The sequence below is a fragment of the Medicago truncatula genome, chromosome 4, assembly GCF_003473485.1.
Source record: "Medicago truncatula cultivar Jemalong A17 chromosome 4, MtrunA17r5.0-ANR, whole genome shotgun sequence".
Taxonomy (NCBI): Eukaryota; Viridiplantae; Streptophyta; class Magnoliopsida; order Fabales; family Fabaceae; genus Medicago; species Medicago truncatula.
This window is the reverse complement of record NC_053045.1, coordinates 25081993-25105618: the sequence shown is the minus strand read 5'-3', so window position 1 is coordinate 25105618 and position 23626 is coordinate 25081993. Positions and strand designations below refer to the sequence as shown.

Here is a 23626-nt window from a genome sequence, read left to right as displayed (position 1 = left end):
TTGACTCACTAATCAACCAAATTGAAGAATATCAAAAGGGGAGAAGAAACCAAATTGTGAGCACATGCTCACCAAACAACCAAAGTGTGAGAAATCGACTCACCAAACAAGCAAATTATGAGTTCTTGACCCACCAAACAAACAAATGAACAAACCAATTGTGAGCACTATTTTGACTCACCCAACAACCAAACAAATTGAACCAAACTAAATCAAGACAACTTGAAGAACCAAAACGAACGTAACCAAACGAACCAAGACAAGTTGAACCAAAGCAACCAAGACAAAGACAAACAAACAAACGAACAAACCTACTGTGAGCACTATTTTGACTCACCAAACAACCAAACAAATTGAACAAACTAAACCGAACAAAACTAAATCAAGACAACTTGAAGAACCAAAACGAACAAAACCAAACGAACCAAGACAAACTGAACCAAAACAACCAAGAAAGACATAGACGAACAACCAATTAACCAAACACAAACACAAAGAAACGCACGAAGACTAAAAAGAACTCAGACCGAAAGCTAGACTCAAATAAATAAACCAAAAACAGAGACTGGTCTGAACAAAATTAACACCCACAAACATACCATGACTCCAACAAAATGACAAAACCAAATCTGAAGGGTAAAAACACTAATTTATCACTATCCATATGCAAAGCCACAGAGACTATATGTGCTACTGCAAGATGTTCCAATCATGGTACATATTCATTAAACTATATCCAATATTCTAGCACACCTAACGACCGTAAATACCGATTGCACACGGTTGCAAATAAAAAACAATCTCAAGGAGCGTAAATACCAATTGTAGGAAGGTAAAGAATCAAATCCAATATTCTCACTTTGCATATGAAACCACTTTATTCTACCTAATTAAAATTCACTGAAGGTAAAGAAAGAACCAACGAAACCAACAAAAAAAACCTCGTATACATATTATTCTTCAAGCACACAAACTAGACGACATATTCCCAAACTTTTGGAACTCAACAGCGGAAGCGACGACTAAATCAAGGAGGGTCAAACCACGCTCTTGATACCATGTTAACAATACAGATATAACATGGAGAAAGAGAGAATAGGAACAACGACGGCTACGATTTCATTATAATAACAATAGCTTAACGTTACAACAAAAAAGTTATAAGAGAGTATATAATAAAATCTAATGAACTCTAACTTACTAATATAAAAGCCCAATAACTTAAGCTCAATACTTTATTAACTTAAGCTCAATAATTAACTTTTCATTTTCATCAATACCCTTAAAGTAGTTATGTTTCTTGCATTCGAAAAGGAGATTTTGTTTTACATACTTCTTCACTATTAGCATTTTTGAATAATTTTATAAAAATTATGAAAATTATATGGTATATTAATTTGTCTTTTCATATGTTATGTTTTGAAATTACTCTTTAATTAGTATAACTTTTTTATTTTCCTCCGCTTATTAAGGAAAATAGTATTATTTATGTTTTTGAAAACCTATGATGTGTTGGTTCAAGAAGAACTTAGTCTTTTAACCTCAAGGAACATGTTACTAGCATCACCTTAATTAATAAAAATTTCACAATTTCCCAATTATTTTTAAAGTAGGTTATATCCTAGTTTTTGTCTAATGTGCACAAGTAAAATTGGCATTACACCATAGATAATTATTTTCCACCATTGAATCATAAAATCTCATCATATGTGGTTTAGTTTAATAATGAGATTTATTGATCCAACAACATAAACACTCTTACGTATGGTGTATAAGACACATGTCCTTAGCTCCATAAGTCCTAGTTTAACTGAGAAAATGACAAAATTGTTAGATCGGACGCTGTGATTAGGGTTTGAACTCCAACTCTTTCACTTGTATATGTGAGTTTCAATGATTTATTTGTCATTTCTTGTGTCTATAAAAAAAATAACATGTCCTTGTATACCATAAACTACTTTGTTATATTCTACTTGTAAGTAATTCGCACAAGCAGATAAAAGTTGATTATATAGTTAAACCTTCACTTTTTTATAACTTTAATTTGGATTAGTATTTTAGCGCGTTGAAACTTTATTTTTGAAGAAAAAAAATGTTACAATAAGTTGTAGCTAAACCTCTTTGACATAAAATTTGTCCGTAGCACCTAGATAGGTCCAACTCAAGGGTCTTATTCTGAAAATTCTCTCGGGTACGTATATAGAATAGAAATTTGTTTTAAGCTTCAAGTTTAAAACTACAAGAATTTTAGTATTCAATTAATCATTAAATTCCCTATTATAAATACCGCAAAAGTTCTTGAGCAAAAGCACAACACATCTTTCTCACATTTAACAACTTCTAACTAATCAACCTCAAAGCAATTGTTTGTTACACTACCATGGCTGCCAATAATCACTTATATCATATTTCATTGGCATTGCTTCTATGTTTAGGATTGTTTGCTATTCAAGTCACTTCTCGCACTCTCCAAGATGACATGTATGAGAGGCACCGGCAATGGATGAGTCAATATGGTAAAGTTTATAAGGATTCTCAAGAAAGGGAGAAACGTTTCAAGATATTCACTGAAAATGTGAATTACATTGAAGCTTTCAACAAAGGTGACAATAACAAGCTATACACACTAGGCGTTAATCAATTTGCCGACCTCACCAACGACGAGTTCACATCGTCTAGAAACAAGTTCAAGGGGCATATGTGCTCTTCAATCACAAGGACAAGTACTTTTAAGTATGAAAATGCAAGTGCAATTCCATCCTCGGTGGATTGGAGGAAGAAAGGAGCAGTTACACCTGTGAAGAACCAAGGACAATGTGGTACGTGTTCATCTCATAAGTAACATATTCAATGATTCGAAATTATTTATCGTCTAACTCTAGTTAATTTTAATTTACCTTTTGTAGGATGTTGTTGGGCGTTTTCTGCTGTTGCAGCAACCGAAGGAATTCATAAGTTGAGTACTGGAAAGTTGATCTCTTTATCAGAACAAGAACTCGTTGACTGTGACACGAAAGGTGTGGACCAAGGTTGTGAGGGTGGTCTTATGGACGATGCTTTCAAATTCATCATTCAAAATCATGGACTAAATACCGAAGCCAACTACCCTTATCAAGGTGTTGACGGGACATGCAACGCAAACAAAGGATCCATCAATGCAGTTACCATTACTGGGTATGAAGATGTCCCGACCAACAATGAGCAGGCACTACAAAAAGCAGTGGCTAATCAACCGATTTCCGTAGCCATTGATGCTAGTGGTTCCGACTTTCAATTCTACAAAAGTGGCGTCTTTACTGGTTCATGCGGAACTGAGTTGGATCATGGTGTTACCGCCGTGGGTTATGGTGTTAGTAATGATGGAACTAAGTATTGGTTGGTTAAAAACTCTTGGGGAACCGAATGGGGTGAAGAAGGATACATTATGATGCAAAGAGGTGTTGATGCTGCTGAAGGACTTTGTGGCATTGCAATGCAAGCATCATACCCTACTGCTTAAATGTCAAAATTAATACTTATGTTATCTAAACTTTGTAATTCAAACTAAATTGTGATGGTTTGTGCATTTATTAGCTACATTCATCATGGTTTCTAAGACCAGTTGTGTATTATTCTATACATCTACTGGATATACTTGTGCATTTATCAATACAATGAAGATATTAAAGTAAATATTATCGTTTAATCTTTCTTTTTCTTTGGTTACACTTTTATTTTCTTTTCTAATTTTGAAATCTCACTAGATTTCTTTATATCATACAAATAATTGTTTCAAAGTATTTCAAATTTCTCTCTTATAACTTGTCATCAAAGTAACATTGGTTTGGTATACATTTTAAATCAATTGTTCCAATCACTACAAGATTTTTGGTACTAAACAACTTCGAAAAACGTTGTTGAAAGGAAGAAAACCGTTTCTAAAACTATAGGTGGCAGTTTAGAAAATGTTGTAAGGAAAAAATTATTTTGTATTTTTCAACTTTCAAAATACAAGTAATGAATACCTATTTATAGTAAAAGTATCCAAGTAACTAAGTTAGCTTGCATTACAAGTTACTGTGCAAAGCTAACCCTAATTACACTAAACATGATTAGAAAATGCATAAGATCAAGCTACTTGCTGCTAACAATCCCTCCCCTAAATTGAACAATCTATGAAACAGCTTACACAAGGAGCTAGTTTGATTTATTCAAGCTATTTGCTACTTGCAGTGCTTCGATTCTATAATTCCATCTTTAGCTAAGTCCCTCAAGAAGTGAAACCTGAGATCTATGTGTTTGCATCTTCCATGCATGACTGGATTCTTAGATAGCTTTATTGATGAGCTATTATCACAATAAATTGTAGTTACTTCCTTCTGATCTTCATTCAAATGGTGCAGGATTCTTCTTAGCCAAATTCCTTGACATGAACATGAAGCTGCTGCAACATATTCAACTTCAGTAGTAGAAAGAGTAACTATAGGCTGCTTTTTAGATGGCCAGGCTATTGCACTATCACCAATCATGAACACTTAGCGTAAAGTGCTTTTCCTGTCATCAACATCACCTGCAGAATCTGAATTTGACCAGCCAGTCAATTTTACCTCTTCTCCTTTCTTATACAGGATTCCATAGCTAGCAGTTCCTTTCAAGTACCTTAGAATTATTTTGATAGCTGATAGGTGCATTTTAGTGGGTGTCTCCATGTATCTAGCAACCAGGCACACTGAATATGCAAGATCAGGTCTGGTGGAAAGCAAATACATCAAGCAACCAACCATTTGCTTGTACTTGCTGGCATCTGTTGCTCTAGCATTCTCATCTTTCACCAGTTTACTTCCAGTCACTATTGGAATACACACCATATTGCAATTCTCCATACCAAACCTCTCTAAGATTTCAGTAGAGTATTTGCATTGTTCATCACACTGCTTAACTTATACTCCAAGAAAATATCTCATTTTCCCTAAATCAATCATAGCAAAATTTCTTTGCATTGAATGTTTGAATGATCCAAACATCTCAATTTCATCTCCAGTGTAGATAAGGTCATCCACATATAAGCTAACTATATGCATCCTTCCATCAGAGTTGTTCTTCACAAATAAGGTATGTTCATAGAACATTTCTCAAAATTTTCTTGACCAAAGTAAGATTCTATTTTGCTATACCATGCTTTAGGTGCCTGACTTAATACATACAAAGCTTTCTTCAGTTTATACACCTTACCTGTATCTTCCTTTTGATAGCCTAAGGGTTGCTCCACATACACATATTCAATTAACTCACCATGCATAAAATCACTCTTAACATCAAGATGATAAACTTTCCATCCTTTACAAGTTGCAACTAACTGGTAGAATTGTTCTGATGGTTTCCCATCTTGCTACTGGTGCAAACACTTCATTATAGTCAACCCCAAGTTACGGAGCATATCCATTAGCAACCAATCTGGCTTTGTACTTTTCAATTTCCCTTTTTTCATTCAGCTTAGTTTTATATATCCACTTAACTCCTATCTTCTTGCAACCTGCTGGTAAATCAGTAAGTTCCCAAATGTTGTTACTTTCAATAGATTCAATTTCCTGCTTCATAGCTTCTCTCAATACCTTCATCTTTGATACTTCAACAAATGTACTAGGATCAGATGAGGTACTAAACAAAGCTAAGCTGTTATGTAGTTCATCTTCTTCAGCTTCTCTTCCAGTTACATAATCTTTCAAGTAACCTGGTGGATTTATTGTTCTAGGGGAAAGCTCAACTTCATCAGGTGACTCAATCTCCATCTCTACTTCATGATCAGAAGCACCATTCTCATGATCTGAAAAATTATTCTCATTTATATCATCGAGAGGAGGCATCTCAGGATCAATTTGATTTACTTGCTCATCAGTTGTGAATTCTATAACATCATCATCAATTAGTGTTGAACTTGATTGAGTGTTTTCATTACCATTCTAGTTCCATCCTTGTGATTCTTCAAATATAACATCCCTGGTAATCACCACTTTCTTATTGTTAGGATCATGTAGCTTATAAGCTTTTTATTCTTCACTCAAACCAAGCAGAATACACCTAGTACTCTTATCATCTAACTTCTTCCTCTGAGAGTCTGACACATGAACATAAGAAATACATCCAAAAATTCTAAAATACTTTACTGAAGGTTGCACACCACTCCACATGAACATATCTTTCACTGACAATGTATGGCTTCTATTTAACACATGAGTGGCCCAAACAACTGCTTCTGGCCAGAAAATCTTTGGAACATCTCTAGTTGCAAGCATACTCCTTACCATGTTCATCAAAGTTCTATTCTTTCTCTCTGAAACACCATTGTGTTGACGTGTGTAAGTTGTAGTAAGTTGTATTCTGATCCCATTTGAGCTGTAAAACTTATTGAACTCTGCAGAAGTGTACTCTCCACCCCTATTTGATCTTAAGCACTTGATCAAGGATCTAGACTCCTTCTCAACTGAATTCTTGAACAATTCGAATGTCTCAAATGCCCTTGATTTCTCTTTCAAAATGTATATCCATGTTTTTTCTATTGAAATCATCAGTAAATGTCATGAAGTATCTGCTACCAGAATTGAAACTTGGTTTGATAGGGCCACATAGATCAGAATGGATCAATTCAAGCTTATCTTAAGCTCTCCATTGTGCTTTCTTTGGAATAGCTTCCCTATGTTGCTTCCCCAACAAGCAATCTTTGCATTTTTCTTCAATCTCTTGCAGTACTGGTAAATCCCTCACCATTTCCTTCTTCATCAGGATCTTCAAACCTTTCTAACTAAGATGTCCATATCTATAATGCCATATTTTAACATATTCACATTTTTCAATTTTTAAACATTCAGGAACAATGACTGGTGCAGAGATGATAAACATTATATTGGTGCTCATTTGTGTTGACATAATCAAACCCCTCTCTTCATGATATACCTTGCAAGTATCTTTCTTAAAAACAATTGTTAAACTCTTCTACTGAAGTTGTCCAATACTAAGAAAATTATTTATAAGTCCAGGAAGATAATACACATTAGTTGTGACTTGAATCATACCACCAATGAGCAATTTCAAGTTACCTCTTCCCTAATTTCACTGATTCTCTAAAGTTACTGTCAAAATCAAATAGCCAATCTTTTGTTCCTATCATATGGTTTGAACAACCTGAATCAAGAAACCATACCTCATCTTTGGCATTTGTGTTCAAACATGATTGAGCCATCAGAAGCAATTCACCATCTTCAAACTCAACATAGTGTGCATTTTCTTCCCATAGAGGACATTCATTTTGATAGTGTCCCAGCTTGTGACACTTTGTAGCATTCAACACTTCCATTGTTAATTCTTCCTCTACCCCTTCCTCTAACACCTGAACGCCCTCTTCCTCTACCATATCCTACAGATCCTCTTCCACCATTAGATGCCTTCAAAGCTTGTTCAATATCAATTTCTTGATTTTGAGTTTTCATGCGTTGTTCTTGAACAAGTAAACTGCTATGAAGTTCATTAATTGAGAGTGTAGTTACATCATTTGATTCATGAATTGAGCACAGCACGTAATTAAATTTACTTGTTAAAGATCTCAGAATCTTTTCAACAACAAGTGTTTGATCCATCTTCTCACCATGTGTTGTCATCTTGTTTGCAATAGAAAGAGTTATTGCGAAGTATTTATCAATAGTTTCACCTTCCTTCATTGCAAGAATCTCAAATTCTTTACGCAAAGCTTGCAATTGAGCACATTTCACTTTGGCGGAACCTTGATACTTCCTACGCATTGCATCCCAAATATCCTTAGCTGAATCTTTAACCAATCTAGTTTCCATGATTGTTCTATCAATGGATTGAAAGAGATAGTTTTTCACCTTAAGATCAAGAAGTTTACTATCCTTTGCAGCTTTTTCTTGTTCTGGTGTTGGATTCTCAAGAGCAATGGTGACACCATTTTCAATTAAATCCCAAAACTCTTTGGAACGTAGAAGATTTTCCATAAGCATGGCCCAATGATCATAGAATTAATCCATCAAACTTGGGAATTGAAGGTTGTGCGGAATTTGCAGAATCTGCCATGGATGAAAGCTTAGAATTGAGGAAGAAGAAGAAAGAGGAACACACGTAAAAAATTGTAACAAACTTTTCCCGCCAAAATCTGCGATTTGTGATTTTTTCTACAAGCCCTTAACACTGGCTCTAGATACCAATTGTAAGGGAAAAATGATTTTGTATTTTTCAACTGTCAAAATACAAGTAATGGATACCTATTTATAGTAAAAGTATCCAAGTAACTAAGCTAGCTTGTATTACAAGTTACTGCGCAAAGCTAACCCTAATTACACTAAATATGATTAGAAAATGCATACGATTAAGCTACTTGCTCCTAACAAATGTCTTATATACGTCTGTGGCATTTTTTTAAAAGCAACGACTTTTTATTTTTTGTTCACAGTAAGATGAAAGATGCTTGTTGGCACGTTAGTATATTTTATTTATTATTTTTTATGTAACATAATTATCTCAACAAACTACATATATTATATCTTTTTCTTTCTTTTAAAGGTTTTTGTTATATTTTATCTTTAAAACCTAATTTTTTTAATTGCTTAAATTATTTGTTATTTCATTATCTTTTAGCATCATATGCCAATTAAAATTTTAACTACTCGCATATTTTTAGGACTATAAAATTAAGGGATTTTCGCCAAACAACTACTCACATAATTTTAGCACAAGTAGAATTACACCTTTGAAATCAACCTTTCTCATTCTTCAGGTTTGACAAATATAACTTTTATAATTTTTTTCTACAGTTTTTCATATACTATTTATTTTTTGCAGAATCTTTCTTAACATTATTCACACTCTAAATATGGAGACTCAAGATTAGGATCATTAGAATATAAAGAATGACTAATTTTAAAGAGATCACATATATTTAATTGATGTAATTTTTATGGATGATAGATCATGCATCAATTTTTTTGTTGTTGTCTACTTTTACTAACATGATTTCCCATTAACATAATTATTTTTCTATGCTAATATTTATTTAATTTTGTTGTTGGTGTTTTTTCAGGGGATCAAAATTCAATGCACTGTGTGAAGCAACAATGTTACAAAATATCAATCTATGTTATTATAAATAAATTATATATCAATCTATGTTGATTAATGTAATATGTTATGAGATAAAAAGTATCTTAATTTCTAAGAACAACCATAAATTTAAACCAACTTCCTATGAATATAGAATATTTTATAAAACTATAACAATTGTGAAGCCGTATAATTTTTTCTAAGGAGTTAATTTATATGTCTTTTGTCTGTTTATTATACTTTTTTTTTTGGGTAACCATGATATAGGTTCACAAATTCCACAATCTTAGAGGTGACTAATCTCCGTCAAGAATCGGTGAGGCACAAAAGATGGGTTCTTCCATTTCAATCGATTTTTTCTCATACGCATGAGTCACGAAACAAACTCATGACCACATGTTTAAAGGGTCCGAAAACTCTTACCACTTGGACTAATTCATTATTGATTTTGTTACACTTTTTATTCTTGTATTGGACATTCATCCCACCATTTATATTTATTTTGAAGATATTATTATAGGGAAATGCTCTTTTCCACGACTAGTAAATCAACAAAAACTAAGAATACAGAAGCACCCCATATTTTCCTCCAAACAACAATTTTTTGTTTTAATTATCAATTAAAAAAAAACAGTTTAAGCCGTGAATTACACATGAATCGTGGATTTCGTGGATTTTCCTTTCGTAGGAAATAGCACTGCTCATTATTATAATTGTAAATTTAAATAAATTCAATTTAATATACTTAAATGTGTATCCGTGCACACAAACTTATTTAATATCTAACCCGGGCAACGCCGGGGCTCTAAACTAGTTAATATTGTAATTACACGTTAAAATATTTAATTTTTAAAAATAAAGCAAATATAAAGAGCAAGGTATTCTAAGTTTTATTTTTTTTTTGGTCAAATAGCCTAGTGAATTTTTTATTTTTTTGTTTAAAAATGCAATGTATACTAAGTTATTTTTAAAAGATGCAATGTATGCTAAGTATTCTCTTAAAAAAAAGAACAAGGTTACTAAGTATTATTTATTTAATAAAAGGTATATGGTTATAGAATGAATATTCATTACACCTTTATTATTATAGAAGATATAGACGACTGATTCTTTTTTTCTAAGTATATAATGAGTCAATGAAAAATTCAAATGTAATAAAACAACAGTCAAAGCATAAATAAAAGACACATTTTATTTATTTATTTATTTATATCACAATTACATGCTTTTGGTGATCATCTCAAGTCTCGAAAACATCAAACACTTACCTATCACTCTTTGAATTTCACTGTTAGAGAGACTAGCCTCTAAATGGATTCAGATCTAGTTAATAACAACCTTGAGTTAAAACTTAGTCCCAACGAAAACATGGATGCTACACACAGTACTATCCCTTTCCAAGTCTCATCCAATGAAAATCAAACCTTTCAAATCTCATCTCATGAAACAAGAATAGAGTTTGATTTCTTTAAGGACAACAACAATGACCATCATCATGTTGAGACTCAAGTTGATGATCATATTCATACTGATACACCATCTTTGTTGGAACTCAAGATGAGTGTGAGTGACCATAATTCAATAGTCCATTATAGTTTTTTATTTTACTTATTATATTATATTACATTGTTTTTAAATTTCATAACTTTTGAATTTACAATCACAAACAATCATTTATTTTTTATGATGATCTTGTTAATTTGATGAATTTGTATTTTTTTTCTTCTTCAACAGATTGGTCCCAATCCTGTTACTACCAATACTAGTAGTGATCAATCTTTGATGGATGATGACATGCCACCTAATTTAGAAGACAAAAAATTCAAGAGGGAGGTAATGTTATTAACACCTAGCTAAACTTAATGAAATTATATATGATGAACAATTATTTTCCTTTCATTTTATTGGGTCAAAATTGAGCGATTTTATATATAACATTGACACTCGTTAGATTTGAAGATGTCTGGAGCCGTCAATGTGTGACAGTCATACAAGGACATACTCACATAGACAACAATGTGGGCCACGGCTCTCACTTCCATTTTAATTTTTTCAACCATATATATGTTTCTTGGTTGGTTTGATTTGTAGTTTTGATCTCTTACTCTTATATGATCTATATTTTTTTTATCTCTTACTCTTCTATGACCTATATTTATTTATAAGTATAATACAATATAATAATGTATGCAACCATTAGAGTTGCCACCCATTTTCCCCTTTATTTCAACCATATACAATATTTATGTTTTCATATTGAGTTTAACTAGTATGTTTTTTTTAATGTACAACTATTTTATACATGTATCCAATGTTATATTAATGAATATGATAACTTATGTGTTCTCATATTTAAAAACATTAACTATTGTGGCGATTCAAAATGTTTTGATTGGTTGTTTGTGCAAATTTGCTTGGGACTGTCAATCCACCATCATTAAACTCGTTATTAATTGATGTAGCAACACATCATTGGATAAATTATGTGTAAAATAATTATACATTGACAGAGTACGCTAATTAAACTCTTTCAAATTTTATTTTTCTTTTATTTGATTTCATTTTTTAAAACATTCATTATTTAGTATTTTAAACCTAAATTAAATTTATTTATTCATTACTTTAAATACTGCCTTCACAACTCAAATTTTTCGAGTCTGTCATTGCACCCATATGATATTGATACATACGGTTACATTTTATTGTGGTTGTTGACGTGTCAGTTTTATTGGTTTGTCCGGTGTTTATGTGTATGTTAGTGTTTATAGAACATTTTTATGTGATTTGGATCTTCTTTTGTGAAAAAAAAATAAAAAATGAGTGAGTTATGTCACTTATCTCACTATTAAAATGCATTGCACTCTTAGAACACTATTAACATGTTGAGGTCCAATACATTTTGTTTTTGTTGGATAATCGAATGCAATTTAATGGTGAAATGATTATTATAGCCCTGACATGTTTTATTCGCACATGAGAGGATCCAAATCCGATTTTTATGCGATGATGTTTGAATTGATTGAACTGTTTTCAGATGGCTATTATTCAAGGCAAGATTGAACGAAAGAAAATGGAGAACTGCAGATTAAAAATGATGTATGATGAGCTTAGAACAGATTACAATTACATGCAGATGCGTTTTGAGAAAATGATGCAAGACCATAATGTTAAGGAAGTTACAGGAAAAGAAGTATTTGATGGAAACTTTAAAGAGAAAAAGAGAACTGAGAATGGTGGAGTAATGGGGCCCATGAAATTTATGGATTTAGGATTGGCTAGTAATAAGGTTAAGGAAGTTAAAGGAAAAGAAGTTTTTGATGGAAAATTTGGAGACAAAAAGAGAATGAAGAATGATGGAGAATTAGTGAAAAGGAAATATGTTGATGCTGGATTGGATACTAATAAGGTTAAAGAAGTGTTTAATGGAAAATGTGAAAAGAAAAAGAGAACTGAGAATGGTGGAGAGCTGGTGCAAAGGCAATGTAGGGATTTTGTGTTGAATACTAATGCTGAGACTACGATGGATCGCGAAGCTTCTTCCTCGTTAATGAGAAAACCTAGAAGAAAGGATCAATTAGGATCGACGATGAAAAGCATCGAGGTTGCTTCGAAGGAGTTAGTTTTAAGTAAGAATGAGATTGTTAATGTTGATAATGCTGAGGCTACATTGACAAAAACAAGAGTTACAATTAGAGCTAGATCAGAAGAAACCATGGTAAGTATGTTAAATTGTATATTAACTTTCAACTTTGCAAGTTTTTATATAATAAATTGTTGTCCTTTTTCACTGAAAGAATTTATTTTTATTGTGTTAGATAACTGATGGATGTGAATGGAGAAAGTTCGGACAGAAATTGTCGAAAGGAAACCCGTGTCCTAAAGCTTGTTATCGATGTAGCACATCCCGTGGTTGCTCAATCCAAAAACAGGTAACTTTCGTCTGTAACTATCAAAATTACATGTATTTTATTTATTAAGGTTTTAAATTTATGTCACCCTAATGATTGCTTTCACATTATTATATTCAATATTATAGAGAATTACAGTTAAATATGATTTATGCAACAACAATTGCATTAAAGTCACAACGACATTAAATTCTCTGATTCTTGCCTAGATCGAAGTCACAAACATTCGTATTTAAAAATTTTGGTCTTTAATCATTATCTTTATGTATGTTTTCAATTAATTACAAAATAACTTTACACACAAAAAATTAAAAGTAATGATTAATTTGATATGCATTGAACGATGTTGGTTAACAGTAGAATTTAATTGAAATGTGTTTCCATTTTCAAAGCTCATGTTTCTATGCTAGAGAATGGATTTGGATTTGCTCCATTCCGCAATCCATGCATTTACACAGCCAGCACGTCAATGTCCATTAAAAATCAAAATATGCATTGAAGTTTGGATTGTACAATCTTCGATACAGCAACCATCGACGTACTTACTATGTGAATGCATGGATTTGCTGACTGCAACAAACTGAAATCCAAAATGGTAGATGCCTAGATAGGTTAATTAAAATAATTATGAAGAGGTATGTACTGTAATGACAATATTATTTAATACAATTTCAACATAACAGGTACAAAGGTGTGCTCTGGATAGAACAGTTGCCATCACAACATATGAAGAAAATCGTAACCTCCCGTTACCTGCAGCAGCCAAAGAAATGGTACAAACAACTTCAGCAGCTGCAAAGATGCTTCTTTCAGCATCAACATCAAGTAATGATGGACAATTGAATGCAAATTTACTCACAAGAACACCTCTTCCTTGTTCTTCAAGTATTGCAACTATCTCAGCTTCTGCTCCATTTCCAACAATTACAATTGATTATACTCAATCTCCAAATACTCCACAAAGGAACCCATATCAGTTTCAAACTCCTTTAATCACTCATAGTTCTGCAAATTCCTCAACTTCTCTGATCCCTCAAATACCTAATCAGAACCAATCAAAATTTTCTGGACTACAAATGTCAAACGATGCAGCTGGCGCTTCACAACTATTGGCAATACCAAATATTGTTCAGATAGTTAATGCTGCCATTGCTGCTAATCCAAATTTTCCTGCAGATTTGTTAGCTGCTCTTACTTCCATTATTGGTTATAATCGGCTAAATAACATTGCTGCTGATAATCATGACGACAACCATGTCACCGAAGGAAATAACAATGGTAGCAACAATAATGTCGCAGAAGACAATAGAAATGGAAACATCACAGGTAGCAGCAACAATGATGGGAAGAAATAAAACCAGGAATATATATCAATCACAAGAGCTAAACTTCAATTTTTTGGCTCAAAGATTTAGTTATTTTGTTGCCATTTTTTTTTTGTTCAATTGTTATTTTACTTTGGATTCAGGTATTACTCATATTTTTCATAGATACTAGTTTTTTTTTGGGATGGAGATTTTATGTTAGTGGTTATATGATCCCCTTAAAGGTATTATGAAATTTTCTGCCAAAACAACAAAGTATTTTTATTTACTCAGATTGATTCTCCATTTTTTTTTTGTTATGTATTTTGATGCTGGAATATTTTATTTCTCTAATAATATATATATGAATATTTTTTCTAATAACACTTCATATATAAAAAGGGCAATTTCCACCCATGCATGTATGTGGGAAAGAAGTGAAGATTTTGAGCAAAGCATAAAAAAATATTTTTTCTTTTTAATTTTTTTTTATATGAACAAGGAAATTTTAGTATTTACATATAATTTTAATTAAATTTATGTGTAACTGAATACTTTTAGGGTGTGGTTAGAAAAAGTCTAATATAAAATGCGAATTTTTTCAATTGCTTGTTTATTTAGTATGATTTTCTTACTTGATTTTGTTTTTTCAAATGACATTGTTGGGCTCCATTTATAGTAAACTTTTTTTTGGATCCTCTAAGATAGATTCTTATTTTTCTAGAACCTCTAGAGGCGGAGGGTCCTAGTTTATTCGTGAGGGGAAACATGTGTGTTTTGTGATGTCAATGTGAAGGTGTCTACACACTTCTTTGTCACTTGTTATTTTTCCTCACAAGTTTGGTATGGTGTCACTAGGTAGTTAGGATTGGAGACTGGTCTCTTTGAGGTCTTCCATAGTCTTGGTGTTGGGAGGAGGGTCGGGTTAGGTTTGTTGTTGGTTTGATATTCTGTTGTGTGGTTCATCTAAAAGTCTAAGAATGATTTTATCTTCTTTGAAAAGGCATCATCTGTGGACCCAACTGGTGAATAAGATCAAAAAGTTTTATTAATATGAAGTTAACTCTAAAATTTCATTAATGATTACTATCATTTATAATATCCTCATGCCCAATAGAAGCCAAATAACAGTAAGATATTTTAAGTAAAGTCTCATGTTCAAATTTTATAAATGGAGAAAATATGGTCGGAAGAGAACTTCATTTGAAATGGTTAGCTAGATTTTTTTGCAAAAAGATGAATCTGTGGATATTTGTCTAAATTGTTATTACCAAATGGCAATTTAGGGCAAGGAAAAAGAATTCAAGAAAATCGTCATATAATTGTTGAAGAGGATGTCATTCAAATTGTTTGAACACGTAAACTAAAGGTACCTTCATTAATGCGAAAAAAAAATAAACACCCACTCCTTATAGTAACTAGTAAAAAAATTTAAGCTAGATAAGCAAGAACTAAAAATTTATTCAACATAATTGCATTTCGATTTATACATTCAAATGTGTTGGTAAACAATAACTAAAAATTTATTCAATGGTTAAATAACCAAAACCAACAGGTTGCATTTATTCTATGGTTAAATAAGTAAATAGTCGTCCTAAATAGATCAACATTAAATTTTAGTCCGTCTAAAATATTCCTTAGTTTTTTGATTCCTTTAAAAATTTTCATCCATAAAATTAGTCTCTGATCTATATTTATTGTTTAAAGTAAGGTAAATACTTATATACACTCCATAGTCTTAAATTTTAGGGCTGAATTACCTGAGCTTGAACAAGAGATGTGAGATCAGAAGGACTGAGAACACCATCACTACATTGAAGGGAAGCTTGTTTTGGAGACAAATATTGAGAGTAAATGAACATTGCAAATGTGGCAGTTGAAACATTGATTATTATATTACCCCATGGCTGAAACCATAACAAACAAACCTCCTGGTGTTTTCTGAAAGTTTTGGGTTCATTTTTGTGCACATGAGCATATGAATTGTTCTGCATTTGCTTTGTATTGAGCCCAAATACCCGAAGACTCCACCGTCGCATCTAAAACAAGCTACATGAACCGCAATATATTGGAATAATTAACTAGGAATAGAAATATTCATTTCAAAACAAAAATATTTTCTAATTAGCTTTTGAAGTGAGTATATAAAAAGAAAGAAAACAATATTTTCAACATAGATGGACGATGAATGCTATTGAATTATATATACCTTTGCAGCAAGAATTTGTGCACCAACATACTTGTCATCCCAGCTAAACATCGTTCTTGCACCCCCATTGTCGCCTGCTCCTCCTATTGGTTTAGTAATTCAGTTTAATTAGTTTTAACTTTATCTTTGTTTAGTAGTTTGTTTGAAAAAAGTGCAGCACCTAACATCTTCAGAAGCAGAGTCTAGTAACAAACCTTGGTTAGCGTGTTAACCAACGTAGTTAGTTTGTTAGAGGAATTTGTTACAACGTCCAGTTGTATATATACTCATGTTGGAACAAAATGTGTTTAATGTTAACCCTTAAGAGTTTTGATGATAACAAAGTATTAAAAATTGTCAATTGGATATGCTAATAGTTGTTCAAGCGTACAGGACTATAGACAAAATTTGATATCTTAAAAAGGTCTTTGAAGAACAATTAAGAGCAAAGGAATCAACAAAAAGGAAGCTTAAAGCGTCTGAAGAAATCTGCTCCTGAAGTTTAAGCGCTCCTAAAGACACAGCGCTCCTGATGACGTCATCAGAAGCAAGTTTATCAGAAGCTGTGAATCACCATAAGTTGTAGTTGATCAAAAGATGCAACTTCAAGGTTCAAAAGTTGTTTAACAGATTCAAACTCGTCTAAGGGATTTGAAGGGCTAATTTGAAGGGATTTGAAAGCATTGGATGCTTGTTCCTCAAAGAGCGTTGACAAAGTACATCTGTATGAAGTGTACAACCACTACCTCCACTACTCTGTTTTTGTCTCTGCTACAAGACAAGAAAAACAACTCTGCCTGCAACGATGTTCCTTCTCATTAGGAACACATTTGAAATTGATCCTTCAAAGGACAATAACCATATCAGGCAAAGGATCATTGGTGATTGTTCAAAAACTTCAAACGACTCTATTTTGAATATGCTGGCAATTCAACGTCTCTTTCACACCTCTATATAAAAGAGTGAAGACTCAGAGTTTAGTAGAACAATACCAAGATTTAAAAAGCGCCAAAACTCTGCTGAAATTGTTCTGCATTCAAAGTTCACTTGGAATTTCTTATCAAAGCTCATATCTTAGAAATTCTAGAGTCTTTAGAGTTTGTATCTGATTTGTTTTGTGAACACCATTGATTGTATATCAAGTGTTCAACCTCAAACATATTCTTTGTACTTCTGTTTGAAGTGAGAAGTCTCTTGCATTTGTGCTTGAGCAATAGAAGTCTCTTGATTGTGTTCAGGAGCATAGGAAGTCTCTTGCAGTTGTGCTTAAGCATTTGAAGTCTCTTACTAAATTTAGTAGTGAGCAATTGTAATCAGATATTACTTTTAGTGAACTCTCCTTGGAAGTGCAAGGGGGACAGGACTGACTTCCGGTTTGTGGAAGGAACCTGTATAAATTGCTTTGTGTCTTTCTTCCTTCTCTCTCTCTCTCTCTCTCTCTCTCTCTCTCTCTCTCTCTGTTTTTATCCGCTGCATTTAGTTCTGAACATTACTTCAGAAGTAGAACTTTATCTGCTTCTGATCAGTATTTTCAAATAGGAGAAAAAGAAGAAAAAGGGAACACAAGATTTCAGACTATGAAGAAAAAGCGAACACATTGCTTCTCTTTGTGCTAACTATGAAGGCAACAAGAAAGTCAGAGAAGCAAAGGCTCTTATGCTTGTTCATCAGTATGAGTTGTTCAAAATGAAAGATGATGAAAGTATTGAGCAAATGTACTCAAGATTTCAGACTCTAGTTTCTGGACTTCAAATACCGAAGAAAAGCTATGTAGCTTTTGATCATGTGAGCAAGATACTCAGAAGCTTACCTACTAGATGGAGACCAAAGGTGACTGCTATTGAGGAAGCTAAAGATTTGAACACTTTAAGTGTTGAAGATCTTGTCAGCTCTCTAAAAGTTCATGAGATTAGTCTTAATGAACATGAGTCATCTAAGAAAAGCAAATCCATTGCTCTACCATCTAAAGGGAAGTCATCAAAAGCTCTCAAAGTTGTGGAATCTGAAGAAGAATCACCTGATGGAGATTCTGATGAGGATCCTACTGAGAAGATGGCTATGCTCTCAAATAAGCTTGAGTATCTAGCGAAGAAGAATAGGAAGTTTCTGATGAAGAAAGGTGGCTATAAGAACTCCAAGAAAGAAGATCAGAAGGGATGCTTCAACTGTAAGAAGCATGGACACTTGCTGATTGCCCTGATCTTCAGAAGGAGAAATCAAAAGACAAGTCAAAGAGGTCAAGTTTCAATACTAGGAAATTCCGAAAGCAAATCAAAAAGAGTTTGATGGCGACATGGGAAGATTTAGACAGTGATTCAGACTCTGAAAAGGAAGATTCTGAAGAAGATTCTAAAGTAGCTGTTGGGTTAGTAGCTACAGTGACTTCAGAAGCAGATTCAGATTCAGATTATGAAGATGAAAATGAGATATGTCTAAGGCCAAAGGTAAAGCAAAAGTCATGGTACCTAGACAACGGTTGCTTAAGGCACATGACAGGAGAGAAGTATATGTTCCTTACCCTTACAATGAAAGAAGGAGGCAACGTGAAGTTTGGTGGCAGCCAACCTGGCAAGATCATTGGTACAGGAACTACTGGTAACTCCTCTACCTCAATTAATAATGTGTGGCTGGTAGATGGTCTTGAACATAACCTGTTAAGCATTAGTCAATTCTGTGATAATGGTTATGATGTGATTTTTGATAAGACTAGCTGCACTGTAATAAAAAGGAATGACAAATCCATAATATTCAGTGGAAAGAGAGTTGGAAATGTCTATAAAATCAATTTTTCTGAACTGGCTGATCAGAAGGTAGTTTGTCTTCTATCAGTGAATAATAAGAAATGGATGTGGCACAGAAGAGTGTGACATGCTAACTGGAGGTTAATCTCTAAGCTTAGCAAGTTACAACTCGTTAAAGGACTGCCTAACATTAATTATCATTCAGACGCACTTTGTGGTGCATGCCAGAAAGGGAAAATTGTGAAATCATCTTTTAAAACAAAAGACATTGTTTCAACCTCCAGACCATTAGAATTACTTCATATTGATTTATTTAGACCAGTTAACACTACATCCTTATATGGAAGTAAATATGGTTTGGTCATTGTTGATGATTACAGCAGATGGACTTGAGTAAAATTCATAAAGAGCAAAGATAATGCATATGATGTATTCAGTAGCTTCTGCACTCAAATACAATTTGAAAATGAAATGAAAATTTTGAAAGTCAAAAGTGATCATGGTGGTGAATTTGAAAATGAGCCATTTGAACTTTTTTGTGAAAAACATGGAATTCTCCATGAATTCTCTTCTCCTAGAACTCCACAACAAAATAGGGTTGTAGAGATAAAGAATAGATCTTTACAAGAAATGGCTAGAACCATGATTCATGAAAACAATTTGGCTAAACAATTCTGGGCAGAAGCAGTGAATACAAGATGTTATGTCCAAAATAGAATTTATATCAGACCTATCTTAGAGAAAACATCATATGAACTCTTTAAGGGAAGAAGACCCAATATCTCTTACTTTCATCAATTTGGATGTACTTGTTACATTCTGAATAATAATCTCTACCTAAAGAAATTTGATGCCAAGACCCAAAGATGAATCTTTCTAGGTTACTCTGAAAGGTCAAAGGCATACAAAGTGTATAATTCAGAGACACTCTGTGTTGAAGAATCAATGCACGTTAAATTTGATGACAAAGAGCCTGGAAGTGAAACTCCAGAGCAAGATGAAAGTTTTGCAGAGATATGAATTACTGAAGACACTTCAAAATCTGATCAGAAAGATGAATCTGAAGAATGTCCAGAAGCTCAACCCACCTCAGAAGCTAAACCAACCTCAGAAGCACAAAGTGAAAATGCTTCTGAAGATATTCAAGATGACTCTCAACAAGTAGTTCAATCCAAATTCAAGCACAAATCTTCACATCCTGAGGATTTAATCATTGGAAACAAAGACAGTCCTAGAAGAACAAGATCATATTTCAGACAAGAAGAGTCTATGATAGGATTGTTATCAGTGATTGAACCTAAAACAGTTGATGAAGCACTTTCAGATGATGGATGGATACTAGCTATGCAAGAAGAGATAAATCAGTTTCAAAGAAATGATGTGTGGGATCTGATGCTAAAACCTCAGCAGAAGAACATTATTGGAACAAAATGGATATTCAGAAACAAGTTGAATGAACAAGGTGAAGTAACCAGAAACAAAGTCAGACTTGTTGCACAAGGTTACATTCAACAAGAAGGCATTGATTACACAGAAACATTTGCTCCAGTTGCAAGATTGGAAGCAATCAGGTTACTTCTATCCTATGCAGTTAATCATGACATAATATTATATCAAATGGATGTCAAGAGTGCATTTCTCAATGGTGTCATTGAAGAAGAAGTGTATGTCAAACAACCTCCTGGTTTTGAGGATCTTAAGCATCTTGACCATGTTTACAAACTTAAGAAATCACTATATGGCTTGAAACAAGCTCCCAAAGCTTGGTATGATATGCTAAGTAATTTCTTAATCAAAAATGATTTTAAGAGAGGTCAAGTTGACACAACACTATTCAAAAGGACCCTTAAGAAAGACATTCTAGTTGTGCAAATATATGTTGATGATATAATATTTGGTTTTACTAATGCATCTCTTTGCAAGGAATTTTCTAAGTTAATGCAGGATGAATTTGAAATGAGCATGATGGGAGAATTGAAGTTCTTTCTTGGAATACAAATTAATCAAATCATAGATGGAGTATATGTTCATCAAACAAAATACACAAAGGAGCTTCTGAAGAAGTTCAAATTCGAAGATTGTAAAGTGATGAACACTCCAATGCACACAACCTGCACCTTAAGCAAAGAAGATACTGGAACAAAAGTAGATCAGAAGCTGTATAGAGGTATGATTGGTTCTTTGTTATACCTCACTGCATCTAGACCAGATATTTTATTCAGTGTATGCTTGTGTGCAAGATTTCAGTCAGATCCTAGAGAATCTCATTTAACTGCTATTAAGAGAATCTTCATGTATCTGAAGGGAACAACTAATCTTAGACTCCTTTATAGGAAATCGCTAGATTATCAGTTGGTTGGATTTTGTGATGCTGATTATGCTGGTGATAGGATTGAAAGAAAATCAACCAGTGGATACTGTCAGTTCCTGGGAGAGAATATGATATCCTAGGCTAGCAAAAGACAAGCAACTATTGTTATTTCTACAGCAGAAGCAGAATACATCTCAGCTGCAAGTTGTTGTACACAACTACTTTGAATGAAACATCAGTTGGAAGACTATCAGATTAATGCCAACAATATTCCCATTTATTGTGATAATACTGCTGCTTTTTGTTTGTCAAAGAATCCAATTTTACATTCAAGAGCCAAGCATATTGAAATCAAACACCATTTTATCAAAGATTATGTTCAAAAAGGAGTTTTAGATATACAATTCATTGATACTGAACATCAATGGGCTGATATATTTATTAAGCCTTTAACAGTTGAAATATTTGATTTTATAAAGAAAAATTTGAACATGCACTTTGTGTCTGATTAAATTTGTTTGCTCCTGAACTAGAAGTTTGGTTCTGAAGTCTGTTCAGAAGTTATGGTCCATCAGAAGCTCTAAACTGCATTCTTTGCTTCAGAAACTTCTGAAACTGTTTTTGTCTCTAAACTGCATCACAACCACTACCTCCACTACTCTGTTTTTGTCTCTCCTACAAGACAAGAAAAACAGCTCTGCCTGCAACGATGTTCCTTCTCATTGGGAACGCATTTGAAATTGATCCTTCATAGAACAATAACCATATCAAGCAAAGGATCATTGGTGATTGATCAAAAGCTTCAAACGACTCTATTTTGAATATGCTGGCAATTCAACGTCTCTTTCACATCTCTATATAAAACAGTGAAGACTCAAAGTTCAGTTGAACAATACCAAGATTTAAAAAGCGCCAAAACTTTGCTGCAATTGTTCTGCATTCAAAGTTCACTTGGAATTTCTTATCAAAGCTCATATCTTAGAAATTCTAGAGTTTTTAGAGTCTGTATCTGATTTGTTTTGTGAACATCATTGATTGTATATCAAGTGCTCAACCTTAAACATATTCTTTGTAATCTTGTTTGAATTGAGAAGTCTTTTGCCGTTGTGCTTGAACAATAGAAGTCTCTTGATTGAGTTCATGAGCATAGGAAGTCTCTTGCAGTTGTGCTTGTGCATTTGAAGTCTCTTACTAAATATAGTAGTGAGCAATTGTAATCAGATATTACTTTTAGTGAACTCTCCTTGGAAGTGCAAGGGGGACAGGACTGACTTCCGGTTTGTGGAAGGAACCTGTATAAATTTCTTTGTGTCTTTCTTCCTTCTCTCTCTCTCTCTCTCTCTCTCTCTCTCTCTCTCTCTCTCTCTCTCCCTCTCTGTTTTTATCCGCTACATTTAGTTCTGAACATTACTTCAGAAGTATAACTTTTCTGGTTTCTGGAAGGAACCTGTATAAATTGTTTTGTGTCTTTCTTCCTTCTCTCTCTCTCTGCTTTTATCCGCTGCATTTAGTTCTGAACATTACTTCAGAAGTACAACTTAGAATTCGTGAAGAATAGCAACTCATAACAACAATATTCCTGCGCATCTACTAATCTTTGAAGGCAAGAACTTTGATCAATGGATCATGAAGATGAAGGTGATCTTCAAGTTCCAGGTTGTACCTGAAGTTGTGAATGAAGGGATACCAGCACTGGTAGCGAATGCAACTGATGTATAACAAGCAGCACATAAAGAATTGAAGAAGAAAAATGGAAAAGCTCTGTTCTTGATGCATCAGAGTGTAAGCAATGAGATCTTTAAGAAGATCATGCATTATGAAAGCGCGAAGGAGACATTGGATGCATTAGAGAAACTATATTCTGGTGATGGTAAATTGAAGAAGGTGAGACTGCAAGCTTTGAGAAGACATTATGAAGTGTTGACAATGGAAGAAGAAGAATTTGTTAGTCAATACTTTGATAAGGTGATCAATCTTACAAATCAGATGACAAGGAATGGTGAAACTGTCACTGATGTGATGAAGGTGGAAAAGGTTCTCAGAACCTTAACATCAAAATTTGATCACATTGTAGTGGCCCTAGAGGA

The 23626-nt window shown here is 33.3% G+C and overlaps 4 protein-coding genes across 4 annotated transcripts; 3 read left to right on the top strand and 1 right to left on the bottom strand.

Annotated features, from left to right (window-relative positions):
* The first annotated feature begins 2295 nt into the window (after nucleotides 1-2295).
* Nucleotides 2296-3685, top strand: LOC11445948 (senescence-specific cysteine protease SAG39). Its single transcript, XM_003605842.4, has 2 exons — nucleotides 2296-2819; nucleotides 2907-3685. Exons 1-2 carry the CDS (start codon nucleotides 2381-2383, stop codon nucleotides 3497-3499), a joined length of 1032 nt encoding a protein of 343 aa, XP_003605890.1. The 5' UTR covers nucleotides 2296-2380; the 3' UTR covers nucleotides 3500-3685.
* A 3592-nt stretch (nucleotides 3686-7277) lies between these two features.
* On the bottom strand, nucleotides 7278-7991 carry LOC112420820 (uncharacterized). Its single transcript, XM_024780520.1, has one exon. It carries the CDS (start codon nucleotides 7989-7991, stop codon nucleotides 7278-7280), a length of 714 nt encoding a protein of 237 aa, XP_024636288.1.
* Nucleotides 7992-10455: 2464 nt separating this feature from the next.
* LOC11445702 (probable WRKY transcription factor 31) lies at nucleotides 10456-14350 on the top strand. Its single transcript, XM_024780519.1, has 5 exons — nucleotides 10456-10650; nucleotides 10822-10920; nucleotides 12122-12802; nucleotides 12903-13016; nucleotides 13679-14350. Exons 1-5 carry the CDS (start codon nucleotides 10456-10458, stop codon nucleotides 14348-14350), a joined length of 1761 nt encoding a protein of 586 aa, XP_024636287.1.
* Nucleotides 14351-18304: 3954 nt separating this feature from the next.
* On the top strand, nucleotides 18305-23622 carry LOC120579951 (lisH domain-containing protein C1711.05-like). Its single transcript, XM_039832719.1, has 6 exons — nucleotides 18305-18317; nucleotides 18367-18606; nucleotides 18660-18931; nucleotides 20279-20389; nucleotides 23319-23564; nucleotides 23614-23622. The coding sequence occupies exons 1-6, from the start codon at nucleotides 18305-18307 to the stop codon at nucleotides 23620-23622; spliced, it is 891 nt and encodes a 296-aa protein (XP_039688653.1).
* Nucleotides 23623-23626: the final 4 nt, after the last annotated feature.